At 40.3% G+C, this 27,850-nt stretch overlaps 1 protein-coding gene across 1 annotated transcript in view; it reads left to right on the plus strand.

Annotated features, from left to right (window-relative positions):
• The first annotated feature begins 10,273 nt into the window (after positions 1-10,273).
• Positions 10,274-27,850, plus strand: part of LOC129208032 (von Willebrand factor D and EGF domain-containing protein-like) — a 184,253-nt gene continuing 166,676 nt past the window's right edge. The window contains exon 1 of the mRNA XM_054830120.1: positions 10,274-10,604. Within this exon, the coding sequence (XP_054686095.1) occupies positions 10,508-10,604 (97 nt within the window). The 5' untranslated portion in view covers positions 10,274-10,507. The remainder of the gene's footprint in view (positions 10,605-27,850) is intronic.

Raw genomic sequence — 27,850 nt, forward strand, 5'->3', positions numbered from 1 at the left:
ATTTGTTGATCCCCAGCACCTAGTGCATGGCTCTCTAGGGCCAGGAGCCTTTTTTTTTTTTTTTTTGGAGGGGGGGAGGGAGTAATGTGATTTTTATCCAAAGGCTGAAAATACGGTTAATGCAACAGTTCCTGCACCACAGCCAATTTCTGTTCTGTGACCCACCCCAAACTTGAGAGACTTATTTGCGATGCGACAAACCCGACTGTTGTTCATTTTGTCAAGCGCTGCCCAGCACCAGCTGCTTCTGAGGAAAGTTCAGCAAACTTGATAATGAGCACTCAGGGAATAACAGAAGTTTCTTCTTCAGCTGAACAGTAGTTGGATTATGTCTTAAATATTTTATGTCCATTATACACTGAAAAATGCTGTAAAAGGGCTTTGTAAGCTCTCGGTTTTCATATAGGTATTTAGCCTGCATTTAAACACATATAGTAAATTTAGTGTTGTGTAATGCTATTGAATATCACAGTTTTAAGATTTATTACTAAAGGAAATTGCACTGAAATAATTTATTGGAAACAAAACAAAACCTGTGACTTGATGATGGATGACTTTTTGTTCTCTAGTCTTAGACCAATTATTTTACAAAGCATTTGTTACATTTGACTTTAGGCCAAGAAACAATGTAAGTTGACATATTCTAGAGTAATTAAAAAAATGGACAATTTGTAATACATTAGAGAGCCTACAAAAGAGCAAAGCACATTTAGATAGAGTTATAAAATCAGCTACCTTGATAACTTAGCCAGTGGTACTTAGTCATAATTTAGCCATTGATACTGAGTCAGTTCTACTAAGTGTATAACAAAATGCTGTAACAAAATGAATCATAAACTCCGTGTCCCTTAATGCCACTTATTGAGTTAACTCTTCAGTGAGATGCCATTACCTGCAGTGATTACAGGTTCACAGCATGGAAGTCAAAAGCAAATTTGGCAGGTGCAAACGCCTGCTTCTTTTCTTTATAGCTGAAAAGTGTCCTGTAACCCAGTCTGCTTCAAATTGGTTCAGAGTTTTATAAAACTCTGTGCATGCCAGGGAAAAAAGCTTTCTTTCTACTTGTGCAATTTTCTGAGAACTTACTTAGCTTCATCCAGTCGGCCCAGCTGGGTAGGCAAAGGGTTTGGCCCAAATTTTTATAATTTTGAATGCTGAAAAGAGATGTGCAGACCATTATTTTAGGCTAATAAATACTATTAGACTGATACGTGCTAATAGGAAACAGAAGAGTGTCTTGTTGTGCGTAATGTACACAGAGCAAGTCTATCTTATTTTCATCCCGAGCACACTTCTGAAGAAGTGCTTTGTGCTGCTCTGGCACCGAACTCGGACCGAAAGGGCTTGGGCAGCCCCATCAGACCGCTCAACCGGAGGATGAGGAGAAGAATCAGTCAGGATGAAACAACAACAATCACCACCTTTTCTGCACAGCTATTAGAGAAATAGCTGCTTTAATGGGCTTTCAACCATTAAAAGGTAGAATTAGAGGTTGAATTAGAGTATTCAATTAATAGGCAGTCAGCTGTGTAAAACCTATCATGTGACACTGATGCTCTAAAATCCAAACAGGTAAATGTGATTAAAGTCCCTAATCTAGTAAAAATGTTTTTCTTGGTTTTATATAAATAGATACCATAATGCTTGTCTGAGATCTGCTGTGACAGACTACTAATTTTAAGTACCTGCATTGCATCAGTTTGAGCCGAGATGAAAAATAAAACCGGAAAATGAAATATTTTCTCTGCTGCATTCGTATTGTTTTCATGAACCTTCAGAAGCAGTGATTGCAGAATTGTTGGGTGGTTAATAGCAAATCTCATGTTGCCAGTAAAACTGAAAGGATAAAAAAGCAACTGCAGAAGGAAACAATGGGAATAACTGACTGTAGGCGAGATCTGAATTTTATGAATATTAGAAGCCAAGAGCTGTTGTACTCAAGGTGAAATGCCCCTTAAAAAAGTGGCTAAGAACAGCTAATCCAAAATGAGGTCATAAAAATGTCCATGCTTGTTGAAATGGATGACAACAGAAAAGTTGGGCCAAACCAAAGGAAGCATTCAAAAAATAGCCTGAGAGAGGTCTATGTGTAGTGTGAGACAGCAACACAATTATTTACGAGCAGCCCATTATCTACTGCCCAGAAAGCCAAACAGGTTTGTTAAGTAGAGTTATGATTCCAATTTATGGGATATTTGGAATGAATGCTTACCTTAGTGAAAAAACCCCACACAAAATAAAATCTATTCTAGAACCTTCATTCCCTCTAAAATGTTACTGGTCTGTAACAATAAATATTATTCTATTAATTTTATATTACTAGATTTTCAAAGGGAGGTGAATTAGATGAGATCTCTTCACAAGAGATGAATTTATGAGACAACTGTTATATATAAGAGCTGAAATAATGTGTTTGGAGTGCTTCTGTTTTTATTTAATACCTGCTTTTTCCTCCACATAATTTTCTTCAGAAAGATTCAGTAATGAATTGATTTTTACCTGTCTCAAAAGATGAAAACCTGGAATTTGCAAAATGTCTGGTTGAGAATACTGAACAGAGGAAGCCTTGTGCAAAATAAATTATTGGGCTGGCTATAAATTGGCCCTTAGCTCCCGTGAGGTCTTTCTGAGCTCTGTTGGAAACTTGCTTCTCCCCTGGGGTGATGTGCATAAATCAGATTAACTCCACTGAGAGCAATGGAGTAAATATATCCGAGAGAATCCAGCCCTGTATTTCCAACATTTCTCTAGTTTCAGTTATTTTCAAGGTGGGCTAAAGCCAGTGGCCACTTAGAGGTTTATGACAATATTAGCAGTAAAGAAGATGAGATTTTGAAAAAATAGTTTCTGCAAGAGGTGAAGGAGAGTGTCCCATCCATGGTTGGAAGTCCGCTGCTTATGACCTGTATGTCAGCAGCTCCTGTTCCACCTTCCAAGGCACCACTAACTACCCACATGTGGTACTGCCCACATACCATTTCTAATATAAAAAGTTGGTAACTGTTGTTTAATACAGAAAAGATAAGCTCACGAGATGTACCACCACCCTTTTGTTCTTGAAATTGATGTATCCTCTAAAATCCCTAGAGGAAGAAGATTTAGAATAAAAGCAAAAGAGAAAACCAGGGAGCAGTAGGTCCCTGTGGACGATAGTTGAGGTGCCATGGCTGATTTATAGGTTTAGAACATATTTGCAATGTCCATATTATACTTGTTCTGGGGATAAAGAGAGGATTTAATTCACTAGTACTATCAATCTGTTACCTTTCAGGCAGTAAATTCACTAAATTCACTAAAAAAAGCAATTCAGCTTCATGGAGTTGTTGTTGTAATATATCATTTATCATTTACTGTATGTAAGTACCAATACCACAAACATTTAAAATCATCAACAGAACTATAAAGAGATGAAAGAAAAATGTTTCAGAATAAATCTCTGTCTTTTCCAAAGCAACCTACTCTGTGATAAGGTTATAGAGTGAAACATATGTTACTGGGAGCTTGAAATAAAATTCTTATTTCTTCCATTGCAAATGTTTGAACAAAATTGTTTAAATTCATTTCTTATTTGTGCATGATACTGATGGTAAGAAGAAGAGAGGGAAATTTAAAAGTAGGCTCATATGCCTTGGGTCCCTCTACAGTGATGCAGTGCAGTTTCTCCACGGCATTTCTCAGAGATATACTATGGGGAGAATCCTATGGAGGAATCTAACCGTCCTCATTAAATCTGCTGGGATGCTGTTGTGCTTTAACCCAGCAGGCAGCTAAACACCACACAGCTGTTCACTCACTCCACCCTCCCCAGTGGGATGGGGGAGAGAATCAAAAAAAATAAAACACGTGGGTTGAGATAAAGACAGTTTTATAGAAGAGCAAAGGAAGAGATAATAGTAACAGTAATATACCAAAAAGGTGATACATAATGCAATTGCTCACTACCCGCTGACCGATGCCCAGCCCATCCCCGAGCAGTGATCCCTTGCTTGGCCAACTCCTTCCAGTTATATGCTGAGCGTGACATCAGATGGTATGGAATATCCCTTTGGCCAGTTTGGGTGAGCTGTCCTGGCTGTGTCCCCTCCCAGCTTCTTGTGCATCTCCAGCCTTCTTGCTGGCAGGGCATGAGAAGCTGAAAAGTCCTTGACTTAGTGTAAGCACTGCTTAGCAACAACTAAAACATCAGTGCGTTATCAACATTATTCGCATACTAAATCCAAAACACATCACTATACCAGCTACTAGGAATAAAATTAACTCTATCCCAGCTGAAACCAGGACAGATGTCCGTCTCTTAAAGCTAATTTTTAGAGTTAATCTGATACTGGCAAATATCCCCATTAATACTTAGATTAACCTATCATCTCTGAAAAGAAATAATATTTGCAATAGAATGCATGTAGAAAGGCAAGTGAATCAAATTAGGGGAGTGATCTACACTGTAATGCTCCCAGTTCTCTGTCACTTATTTTAATTCATCCACTACTTAGCCATATTTTGCATTTTGATACCATTGTATTTTTGATACAACTATGATTATTTTTTTTTATTTACTCCTAGCCTCTCTTGCTCATTCAGCAGCCTCAACACCTTGAAGAGGCAACAGCTGTGTTGAAGTAGAAGCAACCACCAGGTCCACTCCAGAGGAGCCCTGCCAAGGCTGCTTGCAGTAATTGAGCTTTCTGTGAACACAGCATCTGCTTACATAGACTCTCTTACGAGATCAAATTGTAATGGCCAAGACAGAAAAGGAGGATGAAAGAAGAGATGACAGATATATGGATAGTTTTATCATTGGTTTTATGCTGGTTTTAACCCAAGCCAAATTCCCACCTTTTATTATTAAACCTGGTGGTTCTACTCTGATTCTCATTATTACTCCTGGCTGGAAGATCTGGGGTGGGGGTTACCACTGCACTGGTTGCCCTTTATGATTTTGATTTCTTCAAAAAGTAAAGTTCCAGAAAAAGGCTGAATGAAATGGGTCAAGGCAGGAGCAACACCTTTCCAGTTCATGCCTTTCCACTGCTAATACTGACGACAAACTCCTGTGAAATGCCTTTCTGCTGTCATTTCAAAGGAAACTGTTTCCTAAACGGAAAGTTCACTCAATGAGAAAATTCAGTCTGCAATTTTTCTGAGTAACAGTGATTTTTGTATTGGTGTTATCTCTCCATAACCAAGGCTATGAGTAGCCATTTTTCTTACTCTTTCTTTTTACTATCCAGTCAAAGCAAGACGTAGGGACAACAGGCAAAGAAGTTTTCCAGAAAAAGTCCAATTCCTTTTTCCTACTATATCCTATGTTATTGGACTAATCCACCAACGCAAAAATGTTCTGAGAATTTCCACTCCCTGAGAGTATTGTGATACTTCCATACTTTTTTATTTTGCAGAAGAACAATCAGAATACAGGGGGGGGTTTAATCATTTCACCTAAGTTGCACAATACATGATGTTCCCAGAAGCTGAAGCAGTTCCTTGTGGAAGAGAGGACCATGACCACTTCAGGCATCAGAGCAGCTCACAAAAAATGAAAGAAATACTGAGCTGATCTAAGAACACAAAAGATTTCTAAAAAAATGTATCTCCTTCCTACCGATTTTGTGGAAATCATATACTTTTCTGAAAACGGATTCTGATGAGAAACCCCCAGCCAGTTCCAATATACACAGTTTGGACACAGGTGTCCTCTTTTCATTAGTATTTGCTAATTGCCAATCTCTTCACATAGAAAAGTCCTTTTTAGTTTTGAGCTGCTGAGCAATGACAACCATTCTCTTAGATACGTCCTAGGGCGCTGTGGAGCAGAGGTGACTTGCAGATGTGATTTATATTGACATCTCTGCAATAGTTTGGTGTTTTCCAGCAAAGTAAGGAACTCATACTGAGTTCCTCAGTCATGACCATGCCCTAGCACACACCAATTCACTATAGCTCACCTGCCTTGGCAGAGGTGTCCATCCAAGAAGGGCGCTGATGGTACATGCTGCAAATTTAATAAGGACACGCTGCCGGGGCAACTCGCGTGGCAAAACAGTGAAGAGAGCAAAACAGAGGTTCATCCTCCTGCACACCCAGAGCTGTGGGTGCACCACGTCAGGTCAGGGATCACATCCAACTTTGATCCACACCAAGGGGTGGCGTAAGTTCCAAGGAGCTGATTTAATTCCTCTAATAGGTTCGCTTATGTTGTCTCAGAGCCCAAGCACTCATGCTCTGGACAATGAATAGGTTTCTTCAGTTCATCTGTGTTTTGAACTCCTCGTTTGGCCCATCAGCTAATGAGGAGCGATGCGCTGAAAGACATCAGGGTTCTCCCACAAGGGAATTAGAAGCTGAAAGATAAAAACACCAAATGATCGAATGTACAAATCACTCTCTATACTCCCGGAGCTGTGTGAAGCGGGATAGGCTTTTGTGTAATGAATTATTACCCCAAAAATCACAACTAGTCCTCACTTAAATGAAGAGTTTGGTCCTGTAAATTACAGGTACTACTTCTTGTATTAATTTCTGAAGAACCAGAAATGCTGTGCTCTATACACTAGAACACAAAACAGAGGAAAACACAAGCTCTAGTCACTGTGCGACCACTGTTTATTTCCCCAAACCAGGCATAAGCTGGGATGAAGTTCTTCCCATTTAATGTCATTCACCTGTGCAGTCTTGAAATAAAAGTAGTGAGACAAAGAGTAGCTGTTTGGGCAAACAAGATGTGTGAATACTGTGCCTTGGTTATAATAAGTGTTTGGCATTCCTCTAAAATATATGGACAAAGATGACTAAAAGAAATAGAAGCCAACAGTAGAGAGAGAGAATCCCAGGTCTGAATTCCTCTTCAACCCTTTCAGGAAAATCCTTTGGGGGGGTCGCTTCCTTGAGACTGCTGGGACTCAGTTAAAATCCATTATGCCAACCTTTCCGCCTGCTCTGAAGCTGCAGAACGGATTGCAAGAGTCAACGGACGCGGTCAGCCCATATCCACAGAGAAGGGATTGCCCTGGGAGCACAGGGAGTTTATTCCTTGCCACTGGACTTGGCAGGTATTTTCGATCAGATAAAACAAGCAAACAAAAATGCACAGAGCAGGATTTTGTCACGCGTAAATGTGTAAATTCAGACTCTCAGAAAATATATACTATTTAATGAAGACATCTTTCCTCTCTGAAGGACTCCGTCCTACTAGGAAAGTGTCTGTACAGGCAGGGTCATGCTCTCTTTCTCATCTGTGAATAACAAATCTCTTCTATGCCTAGAAAGCCACCTCAGGGGACAGTCTCATAGTGAGGGCATTCCTCATAGGAAGCAGAAGGAAAGAAACCTGGACTGTCATTTTTAGATCAGTTTCTAATGAGCGTGTCAGTGCTTAAAAGGATCTGTACAACTGTCTGCTAACTCAAGTGCAAAAGGGAAGTGCTAGCCACACTCCATTTTTGAGAAGACGATCATGGTATCATCCTCTCTTCTCCTTCCTGGGGTATCCAGTTAGACACATGACCTTCAGAAGATACCTGAGTGATGGGATTCATCTATTCACTATTGCCCAGGACTTCTGCATGCAACTCTTGAATCTTGTACACTGACTCAGTACCTGAGCATTTCATACTTGGAACAAAGTGTCAAAAAGTCACATCTTTGGAGACCTTCAGGGCTTTTGTGTTTTTATTATCATGCTATCATTCAGTCCCACCCTGAGGTTTTGTTCTGCATCTAAAGAAAAAAGCAAAAATTGTTGTTCTTAACCCTCTTCCCACAGCCTTCCTCCTACCTCTGCCACATCCCCCTGGGCTGCCCAGTCCTCTCCACCTCGAGCCAGCACAGCTCCTCCTGCCCATCCCCAGCACTGCAGCACCAACGCGCCAAGCGGGATGTTTCAGACAAACACTGTCTCTTTCTTATAAAGTCAAGAGATCGGAATGCCTAACGCGCATATCCATCAAACAATTTTTGGCCAAGTCTGAAATGCTGCTGCCAGCTTCCAGCTGTGACTTCTGGCTTGTTTTAGCTCCCTGTATCCACCCCTACCGTTGAAAATTAATTTAACACAAGACAGGCTGGTGTCAGGCCTTCAGCGTTGTGTCGTCTTTTTGTACAGACAGTGAAGCTAATTGTTTCAAGTGTTCACTAACCACACTTGACTACACCAACTTTCTGGGGAGTTTCAGTTTCTCCTCTTACTGAGGTTAATGGTGTGGAGACTGTGAGAGTATTTTGCAATATTTTTATGCAGGTTTTCCATGGTTTTATTTTCCCATGATTTTTTAGATTAATGTTTGGGAGGAGAGAGAAGGTGGTGTTCGCTATTTTTCTGACTTCTGTAATGTCTTGTCTTGGTCTGGGAGAATGGGAAATGGGGAATATTTGCATCCCATCGTCTGACCTGGACCTGTTTGTCCTCCCAAATTGAAGGGAGCCATGTCCATGCCAGGGAAACTCCTTGGCTGAAACAATGGGCAGCTTAATTTCATCTTTACCAGGAGTAATCACCTTCAAAAGCTTCCCCTGATTAAAACCTGCTTAGGGAGACAAAAGGTCATGGGATAGGCAAGTCTGCAAAACTATCCCTTTTCTCTTGTTGTAGGAGGTCCCGAATACCTTCCACTTACGGTCTTTGCCTGGTTACTTTTTCTTTCTGTATCCAAAAGACCAACAAAGGCTGGATTGTTTGTGGAAAGCTCTCTTCCTTTGTTTTAAACTGGTTTTGGTTGCCAATATTTTGGCAAGGATAAATCTCAACTCACAACAGATTTCAGTCTTTTTCATGTTAAACTTTAGAGCCATGCTTTTTAGCCCAAAACTTAGAGTCAAAGAAGATTGGGCCCCTATCAGTGTGTAGAAACTGCCACAATTAAATTCAAGCATTAACTGAGAAAGCTGTGTAAAGGTAAAACTTGTGTCATGTTCAAAATAAACTGGAATTTTGTCATTTGTCATACATTTGTACTCAATAAATGGATCTCGTAGGAAAAAAATGAGAAATACTGGGTTTGGAGTCTTAATGAGCTTGAAGGAATATAATCTGAACATCAGTAAAATCAATGGAAAGACTCACAAAGACTCCCAAAGGGCTACAGGTCAGGCCTATGAGATAACTAATACAGTGAGAGTGTTAAAAGCAATGATTTTGCAACATCGAAATCCAAAATCAAAATTAAGAAAAATCTTTTAGAAGTTTCTTCTTAAATAACCTATATTTCCCTCAGGGAATCCACTGGTAAAACTCCTCAAGGGATGTAGTTAAGCCAAATGAACAACATTTGAAACTCCTTGACTGTACTGCAAAATATTTTTAATGGCTTTGTTTATGCTTTTAGATGAAATGCTCCTCACAGTGATTTGTGTGGAATGTTTACAGACTCGTGTATTACTCTGTTATCAGATAATTCACAATACTCTCACTTAAACAAGTAGACACAAATAATCAAACTTGACAAGTCAAAAAAAAAGAAGTGCTGGCAGGTACAGAAAACACTGAACAGTGGGTGGGGATACAATATTTTCTAAGTAAAATGCCATGAATATGAGTATAGCATGCGATTTAATAGCAAATTCTTCATATTGCGCATTAAGCTGGCAGTGTGCGCTGTCACACAATAAACATTGTTCACATCAACTAGAAGTAGTGCAGAGGACCCATGCGGTAACAACAGGGCACTTTCCAATGAGACAAAACTTCAGAAAAATGTGATTGAGCAACACGAGTGATTGAATTCTGTCACTGCCATTTGCTTCTGTTTTCTATTTCTGTTATTATTGCTGGTGAGCCGACCTTCTGAAACGTACATTGCATTTTTCAGGACGGGTTGGCAGAGCAAATGCTGCCGCGCTTTGTTTCAGCAGCAAAGGACTATTCTCTAAAATACCAAACAATGACACGTTGACCCAAGACACACACCTTCAGGATTGCTGTTTCTGCTGCACAGACCACTTCTGTAACACTTTTGCATAAATGTAACTTCCAGCAATCTGGAGCGAAAAACAAACTTATCGCAAGCCTATATTTTAGAATTTTTCAAACCCCTCATATAAACACAGTGTCAGATATGACTGCAATAATCTGACGTTAGTGCTGTCTGCTTTAAAACCCTCCGAAGCAGGCATGTTTGGTTTACAACCCCAATTTCTCCAGGATCACCTCCTACCACTGCCACTGCCAGTACTCGCTGTTCTCACCCTCGGTGTGTACGCGGGTGTGTTACTGGGTGTGTAAATCAGAGCAGCTGCAGCCAGAGCAGCTGCAGGGACACATGCCCGGTGCTGATCTGTTTGTGTGTGGGTGGGTGAGCGTGGTTTGTGTATAGCTGGAGGGCTTCCCTCTTGGAAATTCTGGGATTAATGACACATTAAGCCCTCTCCAAGAGAGTGGATTGAAAAGGACGAAAGGAAAAAAAAAAAAAAATTGAAACAGGCAGGCAGGCTGATGGCTTTTCCTGCAAAGTTTAGTACTTCAAAAGTTAACTTCTAAGCAACTGCAGATGCATGGATAAAGCCCATCTTGGACAATATGCAGCAGCCCTTTCCTTTCCATCAGCATCTCCAACTTGTTGCCTACCTCTGTTGGATTCCCTTGTTGGCCATTAGCACTGAGTCAGCTCCATTAGGTAAGGATTTTGTACTTTTTAATTATTTGACAGTCATTTGGGGGATTGAGTTCATGTGTATTTTAAACTGAGATGATCTTGTTTACATTTAATTTTCAGTGTGGGTTAGAGTGATAGAGGGCTATTATTAGAAAGACTCTTCAAAATAGAATGGAAGTAAGGTTAAAATAAACAACTTCTCAGGTAATGAAGAAGGTCACAGTGATGATCAAGCGTGCTTACAGCACATACAATGTTTATTGTCTATTAGAGGACTTGCGCTTTTTTTTCCTTTTTTTTTTTTAAACAAAGAAATTACAAACTTCTGAAGATTCTTACTTCCTACTGGAAAAAAAAAAAATCAAGTGATTTAAAGAATATTCATAACATTTTCCCATAAATGGAATATATGAAATGAGCCATAAAAGAAGAAAAAACTTTAAAATAAGAACCTATTCCTCTAAGGAACGAAGTATATACACCATATATCAGACCAACATTATAGATTAGTTAATTACACATATAATAATACACAGCTATACAGTCTCTGGCAATAAAAAGTTCATGAGTAATTTTTCTACTACTGTACACATTAAATGCAAGGCTTGTTTCACTCTAGCACAGAGTTCGAAGAGGACATAGATTTTTACATACATAGCTTGTTTATACAGCTTTATTAATCTACTGCAGGAATACATTGAAAATCATGTTAGACATTATTCAACTAGTAAAAACAGAGCGTAGGACCAGAGCGTAGTGCTGGGAGCGATTATGGATACAGCTCCGGCAAACTCTGTGGAGGCACTCCCCCCCTTAATGGCAACGCGTTGCAATATTCTACAAAAATTAATTCCAGTAGAGTTTCAGCTAGTCTTAAAAGTGATTGGCAGGCAGCACTCATTAGCTCAACGAAGATAAAAAAATTTAAAGCACTCTTCATTTGAATATCAAAGGGTCACCCAGAAAGGTTTGCAGGACTAAACACAGGGCAAATGACCTTATCGCCTTTATCTTCAAACAATGCCTTTAATTTCTGAAAGCTTTTGAAGGGTTGCCAGTTTTATGCAGTGTAGCAGCTACTTATCTGATAGAACAAGCTTTTCATCAAGGGGAAATGACCTTTTAACTCCTAGTAACTAAGTAACTGTGTCTTCCACTGTATTTTTGTTACTGAAGGTAATACGTATAGACGTATTTATTAAACTGGGAACACAAAACAAGAATTAAGAAATAGCTTGCTGTCTCTTAGGTGATGCGGAAGGATACTTAAGACTTGTTTGTTTTTTTTTCATAGTGTGAACTTGAAGTAAATTAAACTGCTCAAAAAAGTTTACATTCTGACAGATTGTGTTGTGACATTATAAGGATATTAACAGAGCCATATGCTGTTTACTTTTGTACTCTGAGTATAACAAACCTACTAATCCCATAAGAATTTAACTGTGAATAAGGAACGTCTGACCAAACAGCTTTTTGCAGATGCCTCGTTAAGAGGGAGAAGATGAAAAAGTCCTTTAAAGACCAAGGAAGACCTTTATCATCTTCTGCAGTCGTGTTTTAGGGAATGAAACTCCCAGTGATGGAGGATATTCTCATTATTTGGGGGTTTTACACCATTTCCTGCGACTGAGAAACATGAAAGGGTTACCGAGAACATCCGTAGCTCCTCTCTGGTAAAAGATTAAGTAGAGCGTCAGGGACAAAAGCAACTCAGTGAATCATGGATGTGGGAGGGCTGACACAACACAGAGCTTGTCAGACTTCTCAGATGAAATTCTGCAAATAAGTCAATCAAAAGAAAAAGACAACAGATTTTTTACAGAGGTATTTTAGACAAAAGTATTTATCTTAAAATAGGTAGTTGCTTGTAACATCACCATCAAGATGGAATTGCTCCCCATCCCCTCTGGAGCCTTTTCATAACGTACAATTGAAAAAGTTTTTAATTTGGACATGACCTTCCTGCAAAGGCATCAGCCTCCCTCGAAGCTCACAAAATCTGCTGGAGCTTCACTGTGAGGTGTTACATATACAGTAAAATCAGATAAAATTAATTGTTTGCAAGTTCACTCCTGTGGATTTTCCTCAACTCTGAAACACATAAGAAAAAATGTGAGCGTATCCTGAGGTGAAGAAAGAGGAGAAGAGAGAGGGAACGGCTAGGTGCCTACAGCCAGCGGGCAAAGATGCTGCATTCTTAAATGGCCAAAATGGTCTGATTTGATTTAAGAAAGTAAATGAGAATAGTTTAGCATGGCAAAAATTACTCAGTATGTCTTTCAATGTTATAAACCTTGGTCTTGCTTTCACTAGAAGAATGAAATGGAAATCGGAGTACGTAATCTGCTTTGTGAGCTACCCACAAGCAACCCATGATCCCACTTGTGAGCTTCTGCTGTAAAATCTGAGTGCCATGGACTTTCCATGCTTCAAGCAAAATCTACTGGAGCTGAGAAAACATTTCCCCATGAGTATTTCAAAAGGAATAATTCGAGCTGTTCAGGAGCTTTCCCACCTACTTCACGCACCTACTGCAGATGCCAAACCCTCCTGTCCCTTGGTCAGACCTCAGACTTGCCACCCACGTCCCCAGAAACCCCCGGAGTCCCAGGGCTCCTGCCACCCTCTGGGTGCCTGAGCACAGGAGGGGTGCGACCCCCCCAGGGAAGCCCCCAAGTATCTGGCTGGAAACAGCTTGCGGGGATCAAGCTCTCAGGCCATGAGTGGATTTGGTCAGGGACATTCCCGTGACTTCGGAAATTACACTGGGATTATTCTGGCTCCGTGTCTTTGCTCTGTGGAAAGCACAACAGACATTTATAGCACTGTGCAAACAAAAAATACCCTGCTGCAAACAAAAAGTACTTCCTACAGAAGTAAACCCAAGATTCCCTGGCTATGGCGAACAAGCCGTAACACCTGCCAAAGGGAAAGGAACAACCTTTACAGCATGTTTCTCTCCCAATATAATTTTTAATATCAAAAGCTGTTTACAGGTTAATATTTTATTTCCCTCTTGCTTAAGTTTTTGTCAACATCAAGTAGCTCCAGTAGCCTCATTGTCTGGAATTAATCCAGTTTGTGCCGGTTCAACTAAGAGAGAAATCTGATCTTACCTGATTATGTGCGGTCAAAGCAAAGCTAGTAGCTGGGGCTTTACAATGATTTCTGTTTGCTGATAACATTTTCGTTCCTCTCCTTTTTATCTGAAAAACAACGGGGTTATGCTTACTGCAGGAATAGCTCTTTCATAAAGAAGACAAAATCATGTGGCTACTGTGGTCTGGGTGAGGGAACCTCTCTCACCTTATACTGAACATGCTTGTGACTCTCCTGAGCAGCATCAGTGCGTCGCTACTGGATATTAGGACTTTGAAATTTGGTAGGGAAATAGTTTTTAGCTCACGCAGTTGCCTTCCAATCTTCTGATGAAAATTAATAGTTGTTTTCAAAGTTACACAGATTTACAAAATACGTTCGGTGTGAGTGGTGCCTTTCTACTGCAGCTCTCAAGGATTTGCCTGTTTCCCATTGATCTGCCAAATGCATACACAGTTTAAACTCCTTAACATCTATTTATTACTCTGTGCTGTACTAAAATTGAGGATCATTTTATTAGACACTGTTCATAACAGTATAGGACATTCATGGCCAAAATGTTTGCTTTATATGGTCCAGTTCCTCGAAGTTATTTTGTCTCCAGATGCCAAATCCGAAGAAGTATTGTATACATCTAACTTCCTTTGCAATCGATAGGAGCTGCAACTAGTCAAGACAAATCAGTGTTTGTTCCTAAATTGACAAGACAAATTGCTGCAGAGAGGAAGCATCATCATTCTGTTTTACAGATGAGATGGAGACGTGAAGCGGCTCAAGGTCATGCAGAAAATCCTGTGGTGGAGCTGAGATCTATGCCGAGGCCTCACGAGTCACAACCCAGCCCCGTTAACTGCAGCACAGCTCATAACTGAAATGAAAGCCAATATAGTAAATAGGAGTGTAATAAAAATTCTGAACCTTTCTCCATCTTCCTTGTAAACTCTGAAGTCGAATGGCTACACACACATATTCAAGGGGACACAAAGTATTGTTGGGGGGTTTTAGACTTTTTAACATATTTTAGAGGACCGAAACTTGAAATTTCACCCAAATCCCCTTTGATTTCTATCAGGAAAGGATCCAATCATTTCCAAAATGCTCTCTCTACTTTATCATACAAATATAGTTGAAGACAAGGAAAAGTCTTTCCTGCACTAATTTCATTAAAGACAAAATTTCTTGCCTGTTTTATTTCTACTTCTTCCTAGACCACTTTGTAGCCTAATAAAGCATTTCTGGCTTTGGAAGTGGCTCTTTCATTCCAATACATTTCCTTCAGTTTTTGTGTCAACTAGACTTGGTGCTTCAAACGGCTCAGAATATTTTGAGAGGTACCATTTTGTTTATTTTAACTGAGTTTCTACTGTGCCCCTTCGAATAGTTTGCTGGGAAAAGTTCTCAAGGCAGCCAGATCACTGGTTTGGCTGATTTTGACTACAAATTTATTTCCTTGGACATTTGTAGGTTTGTTCTGACTTTTTGGCGACTTTCTTCCTGGATGAAACGTCTTTCTTGTGACTTCAAATATGGAGGTTCAGTGTTGGACATCATTGCTAATGCCCAATCCACTACAAATATGGATATTGTGTTTAACACTTGTCTGGCAGCATATATTACTTGTTTAATGATTCTTAAGTTTTCTTCAAAGTACTGTATTTTACCTTCAGTTACAACCTTTATTAATTTCATTTGGGCAGCTACACTATGTGTTTTGCCCTAAATAGAGATTATTTATGGTGAAATCTGAAAGAAGTGGATTAATTTGAAGAATATTTTTCATCTGACTTTGAAACACCAATAAAACCATGTGTTAGTGAATGCAATTGTTTGTACAGCTATTCTGGAAAGAGTTTTGTGTGTTAAGCTCTTAGGAGATTTACTTAATGAATGTATGTACTCATTTGCTTCTTTCTGACACATATTATTTTGATTATTCTGACGTCTGTTACTTTGATTGCTGTGTTCACACTGCATGGCATCCACAGGGAGCCGCAAGGGAATATTCTACATATTGAAAGGAAAAAAAAATTGATTGCCTAATATAGTTGAGGGATTGTAGTAGTCTGCTCTGCTCCTTTTGCTGGTTTTATATTAATTCATCGATTGAGAGCGAGTTTATCTTATTCCCCTATTTTGTTCACAAAGCAGCTTCCACGAGCTGGATAGCAATTTATCTGCATACCACAATAATGTAATGCATCTCCCATGGTAGCTGGAGCATTTTACAACTCAACTGTCCCTTGACAGCTTTGTGTGTTGACAGTTTCAGTAAACAGTCCTTCATGTAGTATCTTGCTGATGCCTCGTCAGCTCAGTAGCTCTTGCACTTTACATGAACCGGTGGATACCCCAACTTTCCTCCTCCTTATGCTAATAAGAATCATAGAACCATAGAACTATAGAATGGTTTGGGTTGGAAGGGACCTCAAAGCCCATCTAGTTCCAACCCCCCTGCCATGGGCAGGGACACCCTCCACTAGCCCAGGTTGCCCAAAGCCCCATCCAACCTGGCCTTGAACACTGCCAGGGAGCCAGGGGCAGCCCCAGCTTCTCTGGGCAACCTGTGCCAGGGCCTCACCACCCTCACAGGGAAGAATTTCTTTCTAACATCTAATCTAAATCGACCCTCCTTCAGCTTAAACCCATTACCGCTTGTCCTGTCACTCCATGCCCTTGCATAGCATTTCCCATCCTGAACTCACAGTCTTACTTTCTCTTAATTTTTTAAATGGCTGAGCAAGTTATGTTTAATTTTTTGCCTCAGAAGGCAAAAGTCTATGGAAAAAATCTAGAAGGCGATACAGAGACAGGAGGGTTCTCAGAAGTTCCTGAATTAATAGCTCTATAATGAGTTTAATAGTAAATGTGGAGAATGACTTGGGATCTGAACTAGACCACTCCTTTACAGAAAGGAGTCTGTATTATATCAGCTCCTAACTGCTTCTCATCTCAGTTTAAAATTGTATTTTGCTGATGTTTGACCATCTTGCAAACTTTTCATGGAATTTTAGCTCACTGATTTTCTACAGCCCTACATGAAGAGCAAAGGGAGGTGAAACTCAGTCACTAGTTTATTTCATAGCTACACTAAAGTTTTGTTATTCATAACTTAATAATTAAAAATTTCTTTAGGATTAGCATTAGTAGACCTCACTGCATTAGTCAGATATGTTATTTGTTGATCTGGTCCAGCTACCAGAATAGGCAGATTTAGAAACATCTTTCAGAGATTATTTTTAATAGCCCTCTTTGTCCCTTTCCTCCAATTATTTGCTTTATAATCAACTATGGGTATGCTATAAAATTAGTTGACTGTGACTCACCCTCCCTCAATAACACAGCATAGATACTTTGATTCACTCAGGCTACCTTATCATCAGCTCTGTTCTTTTCTTAATGGGCTAGAGAAAAAAAAAAATATAAAAATTCTCAGAGCCATTTGCTCTGTTCTTTTATTAGATGTTAAGATTAGAGCAAGCAACGAAGACATAAACAGGGTGAAATCTAATTAATTCCTTGTCTCGCTTTTGCAAGAAATACAAGGAAAATGAAGAGGAGGCTATTTCCTACCCGAATGTACTTGCAACTCATTCTTCAAGTGCTAAAACATGTGGACATTTCATTTTCTGAATGTGTATAAAACAGAATAAAAATAAAGGTAAAAGAAAGCTATCGTTCTTCCTTAGCTAGCCCATCACCACCCCAGAATTTGTTTTTTGCTCCAACAGAATCTTGTAAGTTCCCGTGGGACTCAGCCACCCACACTCCGTAACATTCCTGAAGTACTTGGGCTTCTTTTCTCTATAATATCCTTTAAAAGTCTCACTCATAATTGTTGAACATAGGATTCCTCCAGTTTCAAATAATTTTCAGTCCTTTGCCTGGACTAGTTATTTCAGCTGATCCTGTAAAAGAAATCCCTAATAAACCACTGAGAACAGCTACGCTGGGAACGCTGCAGTAGCATTCCCACGCTGGAGCAAAGATGCGTTTTGTCCATCCTCCGGTCGCTGCGTGGGGGTACCTGTGCAGGGACACGACCTGCCTTGCCCAGTGCGTCAGCATCTCCCGAAACGGCGGCAGGCGGGACTGGCTTGTGCCTCCCAGCACAGCACCGGTACAATCCTGCCCGCTGCCACACGCCTCACAGGGGAAAGGGTTTGATATTTCCTTAAGGTAGCGTAGTCAAAGACTGTGTGTGGAAGGACTTGGGACTCGGATGTGGAGGGCTGAAGTTCGACTTAATCCCTGTCCCTAGTGTGTGCTTGTGTGAGGGCATTAGGCTTAAAGATACTGATGTACTTCAGGATCGCTGGATTCAAGTTGCAGACTGTGATCCCAGCACAAGTTATACATTTCCCAGAGGAATTTTGCAACTATTTTCTGCTCTTGACACGATTGCTGCCTTGCAATACAAATAGCTTTGACATAAATCATAAATCTACTACCTACCCCCATTCATTCAGTTCTTCCTTTTTCATGTTTTCCCAATAACTGGTATTTTAGTCATGAAAATCACCCACAGTTATTCCTGCTGCTTGATAGCATCTGTTATCCGCTAACATTTCTTGTTCTGTTTGCTATTACCTATACTCCTTGCATGGGTGTGTAGACGCTTTCTCTCATTAATACACTGCTGACAATATTATTCATCTGCTGTTTCAAAACAACTTCATCTTCTGTCTTAGGTCTGAGCTTGCAGATTGCCTTCCGAGAATACCAAGCATCCTCATTAAGTGCCGGCGGGATGCGAGGGGACCTGGTGAGCTGTGCCCGGTCAGCCCCGCGCATCTCCCAAGGAACCCGGCACAGAAGCACTCACGGGGTCAAAAAACTGCTGGAAGGAGTTTCTTTATTACTCAGAAAGACTGGTGGCAGAGACACTAAGTAGTACCTGGATATGCAATGATTAGCTGGAAAACAAGCTGTCTTAAAGTCTGGTTTTTTGTGGTGGTATTGGATTTTATTTTTTTAAGACCCTTGAAGCAGACAACTTTATTCTGGCTTCTTTTAATGAGGTTTGCTGGGAAATCCTTCTGCAGTAGTGAATCACAGGCTTTCTGAAAGACTCTTTGGTGAGGTTCTCAGATTTAAAACCTTGCATCTGGTCAGCACACGGGCACAAGGTATGCCTTTGACAACCTTAACATATATTAATATTTATGTTGCTTTCAATGCAGCTAAATTGAATATAAACCAAAAACATTGCAATCCTGTGAAAGGTAGCACAGACAGCCACATAAGCATAGGAAACATCATTTTGGCTACCACTGTTATCACTGCTTCATATAATTATTGCTAAAATTAGTGCTGCAGAAATGCTGCGAGAAAAATTGTGATGGTCACAAAAAATACACCATACAAATCCACCCGTTTTTATCTCTGAATTCCATCAGGGGCTCACGGCTGTTATAGCCCAGCTGTGCTCTGTGTTTATCCGCATAACAGTTTATAGACCATACAACTTCCCAAAGATAACCTATTTCAGCTTGAGTAACTGCTGTTGATCCACAGAGGAAGGTTTTGGTTTTTTTTTTTTCTGTCTGATTGCTTTAACAATTGAAAACAATTAAAAATTTACTTTCCCACTGAGACAAAACTGGGAAAAACCCAAAGTGCTAACTGATAACCTGATAATTTTTTAATCACTTCTGACAGGAAAGATGTTATGTTTTAGGATACAGGAACTGGATCAATCTCTTCTGTCACAGACAAGTGCCCTCAGAACTGGTTTATCGATTATGCCGGAGAGAATATCTTTAGATCTCTTATTTGAACTGCTTCACTTTCTATTAGTAATTAAATACCTCTTGGAATAAGGGCTTCAGTGTCAGTCTCCCATGTCTTCGTCTACTGTAAAGGTGTAAATAACTGCGATGGACAGCAGATTCATTCACTCTATGACATAATGTATATTTGTTATTTATAAAAAATAAAAATAAAAATAAAGCAATTCCAGTACAGAGTTAGACAGGTAGGTAGACTGATAATTCAATTGATTAACACAATTTTTTTTTGTCAAAACCATACGCATAAGTGCGTGAGCCTCCAAATGCCTCCTAAGATGCCATCCTAAGATGAAACCGGTACCAAAAAAAAGTACAGGTCTTCTCAAAACTTGCACATTTCTATGAAAAATTCCACTAACAGCATATAAAATAATCAACACTTAAAATTCCTGACCAGCTCTAACCCAAGCATACATTTTTTAGAAGAATGAACAAGCTAAATAAAAGGGGCAGTAACTTTCTAATATTAGTAATGATACTTGTTTGTGAGTCCCCAGCAATGCAGCAAGAAGTGATTTATGTTGGTTTGTGCTTATGAAGCGATGTTCTAACACACCTAACCTAGTGATTTTCAACCATTTTTTTAATCAAACGTCCTTTTCGGCAAAAAGCAAGCCATGGAGTGTCCTGTATCCCCTATTGTTTCATGCTCAAGAATGGGCATAAAGTCACTGGATATTTTGCACAAAGGAAACAAGATAAAGTGAACTTAATTTATGCATTACAAAAATCATAGTTTTACTGAAGGTAAAAGAGTCCTTAATTTGGGAGGCTCTGAGGAGGGTGCTGGGAGCAGCAGGTACCCGCTGGCACACAGCAGACACCTGAACAGGGATATATTTGAATAAATTCTCTATATGAAGGGCTGGGGGCTGCTGGACTATTTGTTACATGAACTGAAATCTGACATCTTAAGAGCTTAAATAATACTTCAGCCTATAAGGTATGCGTGGGAACCCCTGTTCTTTAATATCAGAGGGTTTGAGCAAGGGGCTGCTGAGGCGTTCCCCCCCCCCATCCAGTGCAGGCAGCTGGGGGCGAGAAAAGCCATGCTGGGTCTTGCTCCATACCCATATCTAATAACTTCTTAAGGCCACAAGATTATTTCTGCTCCTTAAAGCCACCTTCATTTCCTGAAGTGTTGTCTAGCACTAAAGTGCACTGTTAAGCTGCTGCCATGTTTTTCCATTCTAGTAGAAATTATTGTTCTATATAGTTTGATTTTAAGAGTGCATTCTGGCATCCATTTGGGAAAAAGGCACTATATATAAAAGCAAAATCAATATGAGGGACAGTTATATTTCCTGAGCTTTTTCATTAGCTATAAAATATATACTTTCAAGAAGGGGGGGGGAAACAATGTCAGTTTTACCTAGACTGAAGGGGGACGAGACAAAGCGCAGAGGAATATGCATTTATATGCCCTGGCAGGAGTGTGAACTATGGAGCTTTGCTGGGCACAGGCAGATCTCTGCTCTCACTACACCCGAACAATCCTGCAAGACACTGGCCTCTCCCGTGGCAAATGGAAAAATGCAGAAATATAGGTATTTTTGGTAAATGAGATGTTTCTTGACTTCTTCTCAGTTTTCGTTAAAGCCAAACCGACCGTTGGCTGAATATTCACATGGAAACTTTGCCTTTGCTCAGCACTAAGAATGAGTAGAAGAGCAATAAAACAGTGCTGAGCCAAATTCTTCCTGAAATCCCCACTGAACTCCACCCATGCCATCTTTGTTCTTCCCACCAAAATATTCTTTTTTCTACCTGAGCAGGCTGTCCTTTCAAGCATCCTTGGATAAACCTCTCACCACCTCATGCACTGTATTTTCTGAGATTTGCAAACATAGAGCTGGAACAAATTCTGAAAAACTGTTATCTATATTTCTGCAATTATAAACTTAAATATATTGCAGTGAATTTTTACCAAAACCAAATCATTACTGCTTCGTTTAAGGCCAGCTGAAAAATTACAATTCATACTGCCATATTAGTCAGTATTTTAACACAGGTTACTAAACCATAAAAGCAAGCATCTTATTTTAGCTTGGAGTAAAATTTCAAATCACAGTGTCTCTTCAGTATCAGCATGCAATTAAGTGAACGAGAAATTGCACACAAGCCTTTTTCTCTCTTTTTAACGTGGGCCTTCTATAATGCCATTTTCATTAGTAGGAAATACCTGTCGTCTGTAGAAAAATAATTTGTCTTGGTTTTTGAAAACTAAATTATCCCCTATAAAAGATTAGCAGAAAACCGCAGTATAAATTTATAAGCATTCCAGACTAAATACAAAGTTTTGCTTCTTTCTGGTGACCCCTAGTGATCTATTTTGTGAGAGAGTTCAAGAGTGAGCCCAACAAGTTATTTATTTCTGAAAGTCAGATAAGGCATCTGGAAGATTTTATCAGCGTGATTTTGCCACTAGCCCATGGAGCTGGGAAATAAAGGCCCAGAAAACTTATCGGCGTGTGATTGCTCATCTGAAACCCGAGTGAACCTGCAAAGGAACACGCGAGGTGACGGTAACAGGCAGCACCAAATAGCAGAATAGCATTTGTAGGACAGCCGCTGCTTAAACTCGGTCTCTTGGGTTTAACAGACCACTTACGCTACATGATTACCATCGAGAAGCTTTACATATATATTCCCATGGTTTTCTTTTTGCCTTATGCTCTAAGTTTTGTTATTCACAGAAACCCCCATCCTGTTTTGGCTTCTCTGAGTGTTCTCAGTGAGGTAAGGTGGTGAAGCAGATGAGGGTTGGGCTGCAAAACTAGGGGAAAATTAGCCGCTAAGTGGAATTTCATTTTTATTATCACAGCTATCTAGAATACAGATCAAAACTTATTTCGAACCCATGTCATGAAGGTGCATCAGAAAGATGTCTCTCTCCCTGTTTGCACGACCGTTATATTATATCACTGCGAGGCGTAGCTTGTTGAACATGTAATTTCAGCATGAGAGAGTGCTCCTTGCTGTGCACACGCTGCTGCATTATAGGAAACCTTTGGATTAAAAAGAACAAGCCTCCAGCTAGCACTGCCCTGCTTCTGCAGTATCTTGTACAAATAGGAGACATTTGTCTGCCAGATTCGTTCCTCCCGAGTTAATGATTGTAAGATGAGCTGTAGCAAGAGGTTTTGGTGCCGTTGTGCCACCCATCGCTGTCCCAGGACTCTGCCTTCCTCCCACCCTGCCCAGAGCCCACCTCGTCCCAACATCTCCTATTTCCAGTCTCCAGCTCCTGTTCAGTCTTTTCCTGGGCAGAGGTTGGAGCTTGGACATTCTGTCTCCCCCGGTACCTTTCTTCCAGGGAAAAGGGGTAGGAAAGAATTTCTTGCTTCATCCCTAATTGTAGCGACAAGGTAGAACTTTACATTTTTAGCAGTCCTTTTGCGCTTCTCAGTATCCTGCAACAACTGAGTTTTGGTTTGATACCAGATAAAATGGTGTGTCTGATTTCTTACACAAGGGTCTCATATTCTGAACCCTGTAATGCCATGTTAAATTCAAGGCTGTTGGTCTTGTGCAACTCCATTGATTTTCACTGGGAATATACCAGTCATACGGAGAGCTGTTTGGCTCATTTTTTCATTGTAACAGCTGCCCTCAAACCCATTTTCATTAAAAAAACATCGAAATCAGCCTCACGTCACAGATTCCTGTTGCATATTTTTTCATTGTTTCTCCCAAACCAAACTATTGAAAAAAAAATGTTCACCATCTGAATATTTTGATTACTAATGTGAGGAAAGGCAAGAACATTTCCCTTCTGGTTTTATAGCAGAAAGATTTATCACAGCTTGCTAAATTCTGGACCAATTAAGTCATATTAAAGACATAACTAAAACAAGTGTTTTATTTCTGGCTTCTGAAGTTTTATACTTGTTTCAAGAACACGTTTTGATTTTGAATGTGATAATGTGTCTTCACCATAATACAAATATTGCTCTCCTTCCACAACTGGTCACAATGAAGTCAATAAAACATGCACAGAAGAAATGCAAGCAGCATTTGGCTCAATATAAAGATTGATAATGTAACCATCTAAAAAAAATGCTTTTTATCATCATAAGTCTCTCCTGGTTTTTTATAGTTTTCATTGAGCAACACAATCCATCATACTTGAACTTCACGCACGTTCCTGAAGCCAACAGTTAGTACAAGTCAATTTTTAATTATGATATTTTTATAAAACCTACAATTTATTTCCTGATTTTGTAAAACACTTTAAACAGCAAGTCATCAATATAAATTATGCAAATCTCAAGTGACCCCAAAGTCATTAATCTGACTGGATTTCACAGTGAAACGTAATATAGCAATAACCCACCAGCTCTGCATCTGACACCACAGAGCAGCAAAGATGGCTACAGCAGCGATGAACAACGGGAAATTGCAGTTTTGTTCTAGACTAGTGTGATTTTACACCTTTGAAATAAATTGCCCATTGTGCTTAGAATACCTGTTGCAGTCTCACATGTAGGGCCAAACAAAAATAGGTCTGTTAGCTCCGAAAATGAGAATAAAAGGTTATCATCTACAGCACCGTGCAAAGAGCAATAAAACCCCACTCCAGAATATTGAGCCGTACAGGCAGCCTGCCTGTGAGCGTGTCCCCACCCCAGTCCGACAGAGAACCACAGCAAACCCTGTTGTCAGCAGCGGAGGGAAATCTGCCCGGGAGCACTGAGAGCCACTGTTGTCCTTCGGGAGCGGCAGCGGCTCGTGCCAGTTTCTGGCAGTCCTTTCTGCTTTGAAGGAAACCCAAAAAATCTGTTGTGCCAAACCCCTTCCCCGTGGCTTTTTACTGCTGCAGCCACAGCAGAGCTGCTAGGAAGGCGCTTCCCCCAACCTGTATGAAGCACAAACCCCCTCTCCTCCGTTCCATCTCCCCTTACTGCTCCTTCCCTGGGGTCAGCCCCGGGCGAGGGCTCCTGCAGCCTGCGAGGCAATCTCGCCTCTCCAGACCCGACAGCTGTTTCTCTCCAGTTTGTGTGTGCTTGCTTTAAAACCTCTTTTTTTTTTTTTTTTTTTCTTTTTGGCTCTCCAGCTGTTCTCCCTTTTGGTGGCCACCTCAGTCCTTTCCAGCTGCTATCTCTTTAGGCACAGCTGTGCTGAGTCCATCCCCATCCGCTGGCAGCAGCCTTCTGCCTTCCCTTCCTCTGTGTGCGCGGACATCGCCTCTGTCCTTCTGGACTTAGTGCTATTGAAATACCATTGAAGTATGTAAAGGATGAGAAGATGGCACAGGGACAAACGAGGATTTTTTTTGCACATGCACAGGAATGAGCTTGTATTCTTCACTAAGAAGAGTACTTCAAGCGTCTCAATTTTTTTTTTTTTCTTTTAAAAGTAGGACATAGTTATTGTCTGGGTCTCAGTCTACATGAACTAACATCAGCCAAGTTCATGTAGACTAAAAAGAAGAGGAACTATTACAAGACAAAATATCCTGGCTGTTAGACTTTTCCAGCTTCTCTTGCTTTCTCTGCGCTTTCTTTCACTTTATGAACGTTGGTGCAGGAGACCAGCAGGTGAGAGGAAGCAACTGCAGCATTTTAGGATGCTTCCTAGAAAGTAGTTGCAGAGTAGAGCAGGATGGCTTAAGAAAATCAGATGACTTTTTTTACCTTTCTAGGGGACAATTCCCACATACTCCATTCTTTCTGCAGCACTCGAAATGGTTTCTCTTCCCACTTACAGAGTAAGATACACAGTCCGTACTTCATATTTTTTGAACTTCAGATGCTCTTCTCCATATTAAAACATTTCACAGGCAAATGCATATCCCTATTTATACTTCTTATATTAACCCAGTTACACTGTGGCAATAAAATTCCATAATAAGAAATAAGAGCTCTCATTGCACATTCACTAAGCCCTCCAAAGAACAGAGGAAGAACAGACCATAAGTCTCATAAATCCAGCTTAATTTATTCATAGTAAGAGTCTACAAACCAGACATTTTTATATTCCTGGATATTTATGATAAGATGGTGAATGTATAAAAAAACCCCTCCAACAATAATTCAATAATTGATGATAAAATAATAGAATAGATAATAGTTTCAAAAACTTTTTATCAAAAAGTGAAATATTATAAACAATAATGTGGCCTGTAGGCTTTAAATCAAATCTGCGAGGATTGAGGGCAAAAATAGCATTTTTAAACTTTCAGAGCTCTCTGATCCCCAGAACCAGAACCTTCCAGCTTCAGTAGCTGAAGTAATAGGCAGATATTTTCCCTTCGTCAAATATGCCCGAGTAACTTGTGGGGGGATTCTATGCACTATACACCTGTTCAGTCTCCAGAAGGTTTTTCAGGTGTCACATCCACAAGAGAATGGTCTGCTGGAGCTGTCAGTCCAGCCAGCGTGGTTGGAGGTATCTGCAGGCCACACAGAGGAGGACTCGTTTTGGTCCAGGTTCCGAGGAGATACGCTGGAAAGAGGATTTGGCACATGCCACCATGCAGAGCTCCTGCAGTTACGTTATAGAAGCTGCTCCTGCACAAGACATGTCATTACTTTTGCTCAGCCCAAGTCCCTTGCTATAGTGGCAGCCATCAAATCCATTTTAGAAATAGATATTTTGCCCAAGTCACCTAGATCTTTACCTTTCAATAGGTAGAAATTCCCTATTTTCCACCCTAAATATGTTCATAGGTGTGCTCCTATAGCGGATGTTCTCACCACAACATTCTCCCTTCGCCTACAGAGTTCCCTTCCCCACTATGTATGTGTCAGCAACATGAAATACATCCTCAGTCTCTCTTTTGCTAGGCTAAGCAAATTAATTTTAATCTCTACTTACAAAGCAAGCTCTTCATTCCCCTGATTATCCTAATAGCCATTCCCTCTGCTTGCACAAATCTGAACATGTACACAGGGATGCAAGTGAGGGCTATACAGTGGCATTAATTTAACTGCTGCTGTACTGTGTTTTCAGCACTGAAAGTAGCTTTTCACATTACGGTGGAAATAGTCACCTTGTGATCACATAGTCTATCCTTCTTTTATTGACCCAATTCTATTGTTAGTTCTCAGGCTTGGTAATGTACTGCTCTGCCCTGGAAGTATTCAAGTCTCATTTGTATGTGAACAGGACTTAAAAGGGTTTTTGGAGATAACTCTAGATAACAGTATATAAGACATGTGCATACTCAATTCAATGGTATTTGTTAGAGAAAGGAGGAAAACGAATGTGCAGCAACAAAGGAAATTTTGTGACTCAGCTAGAAAGGTAAAAAGCAAGTAATCCAGTAAATATCAGTCTTTTGAGATAATAGCTTTCACTGTTCAGCTATTCTTCGCCAGTTCCTTATCTAAAGCCTCTGTGGCACACGCTGATGAGACAGAATTCAACCCGCAGAGCCTAACAGGAGAAAGCGATGTACAGTCTAGGCCCACTTTTCAGCTGCTTAACAATTATGAATGCTTTTTGTTGATCATATAGATTAGAAATCAAGCAAACAGGACTTTCCCACTTGGAAGGAAAGTTCTGATTTACAGTATTTCTTCTGTTGGAAGCTATTTCTCCTTTTTACAATTGTTCAAGTATGTGTCAAGGTCGATTTTCTCTGAGGATACAGCAGCCAGCAACACAAAATTTGTGCTTGCGTGATTTTTGTGTCATTATGAAATTCTCCTGCTGCTTTCAGGAATTCCCACACAACCGATCATTTCTGCCTTGCTCTTTCCCATTGAAGTCGTTGTGAAACACTCAAAAAATGTAAATGCAAACAAAGATCAGCCTGCTTCCTGCCTGCCAGCAGCTTACAAAAGTAGTGATGAATCTCTTCATAGCGCTGACTTTTTTTTTTTTGGCGGGGGGGGATCCTGGTGAGACGATCTTGCTCTAGGAAGGATAAGGCATCCAGCCTGGTTTATTAAATGTCAGCCTGGTGAGTAACATACAGGACCACCAAAGCCCACGTGTTTTTCCTCCCCCTGCCTCCCAGAAGAACATGCCATCTACACGTCAAGGAGGGACCCCATCCTATCTCATTCTTCATAGGCACAGAGGGCTTTTATAAAAAACAAGGAGCTGCATGGGGCTTGAAGAAGCAGCACAGCAATCCCATAGCCTGGATGGCCTCAGCAGCCGCTGCAACCCCCTGTCCCTTGCTGTCCATGAAATACAGAAAAGTTGGGCAAAATATAGACATGTTGGAATCAAATGGCCCTTTTCTAGGGTGAAAGGAAGAAGTACTTAGATACTAATTTTATCCAAGACCTGCAGAAGAAGATTATTTATGGCTGTCCTGCTCTCACTCAGCCTAATGACGCACGTTCATGTTTTATTTCAGTCTTCAGCAAGCATTCACGATTAATATAAGGAGGGTAATACTTATGTATTAGTTTCTGTATTTGA

Source organism: Grus americana, chromosome 6 (assembly GCF_028858705.1).
Source record: "Grus americana isolate bGruAme1 chromosome 6, bGruAme1.mat, whole genome shotgun sequence".
Lineage (NCBI taxonomy): Eukaryota > Metazoa > Chordata > Aves > Gruiformes > Gruidae > Grus > Grus americana.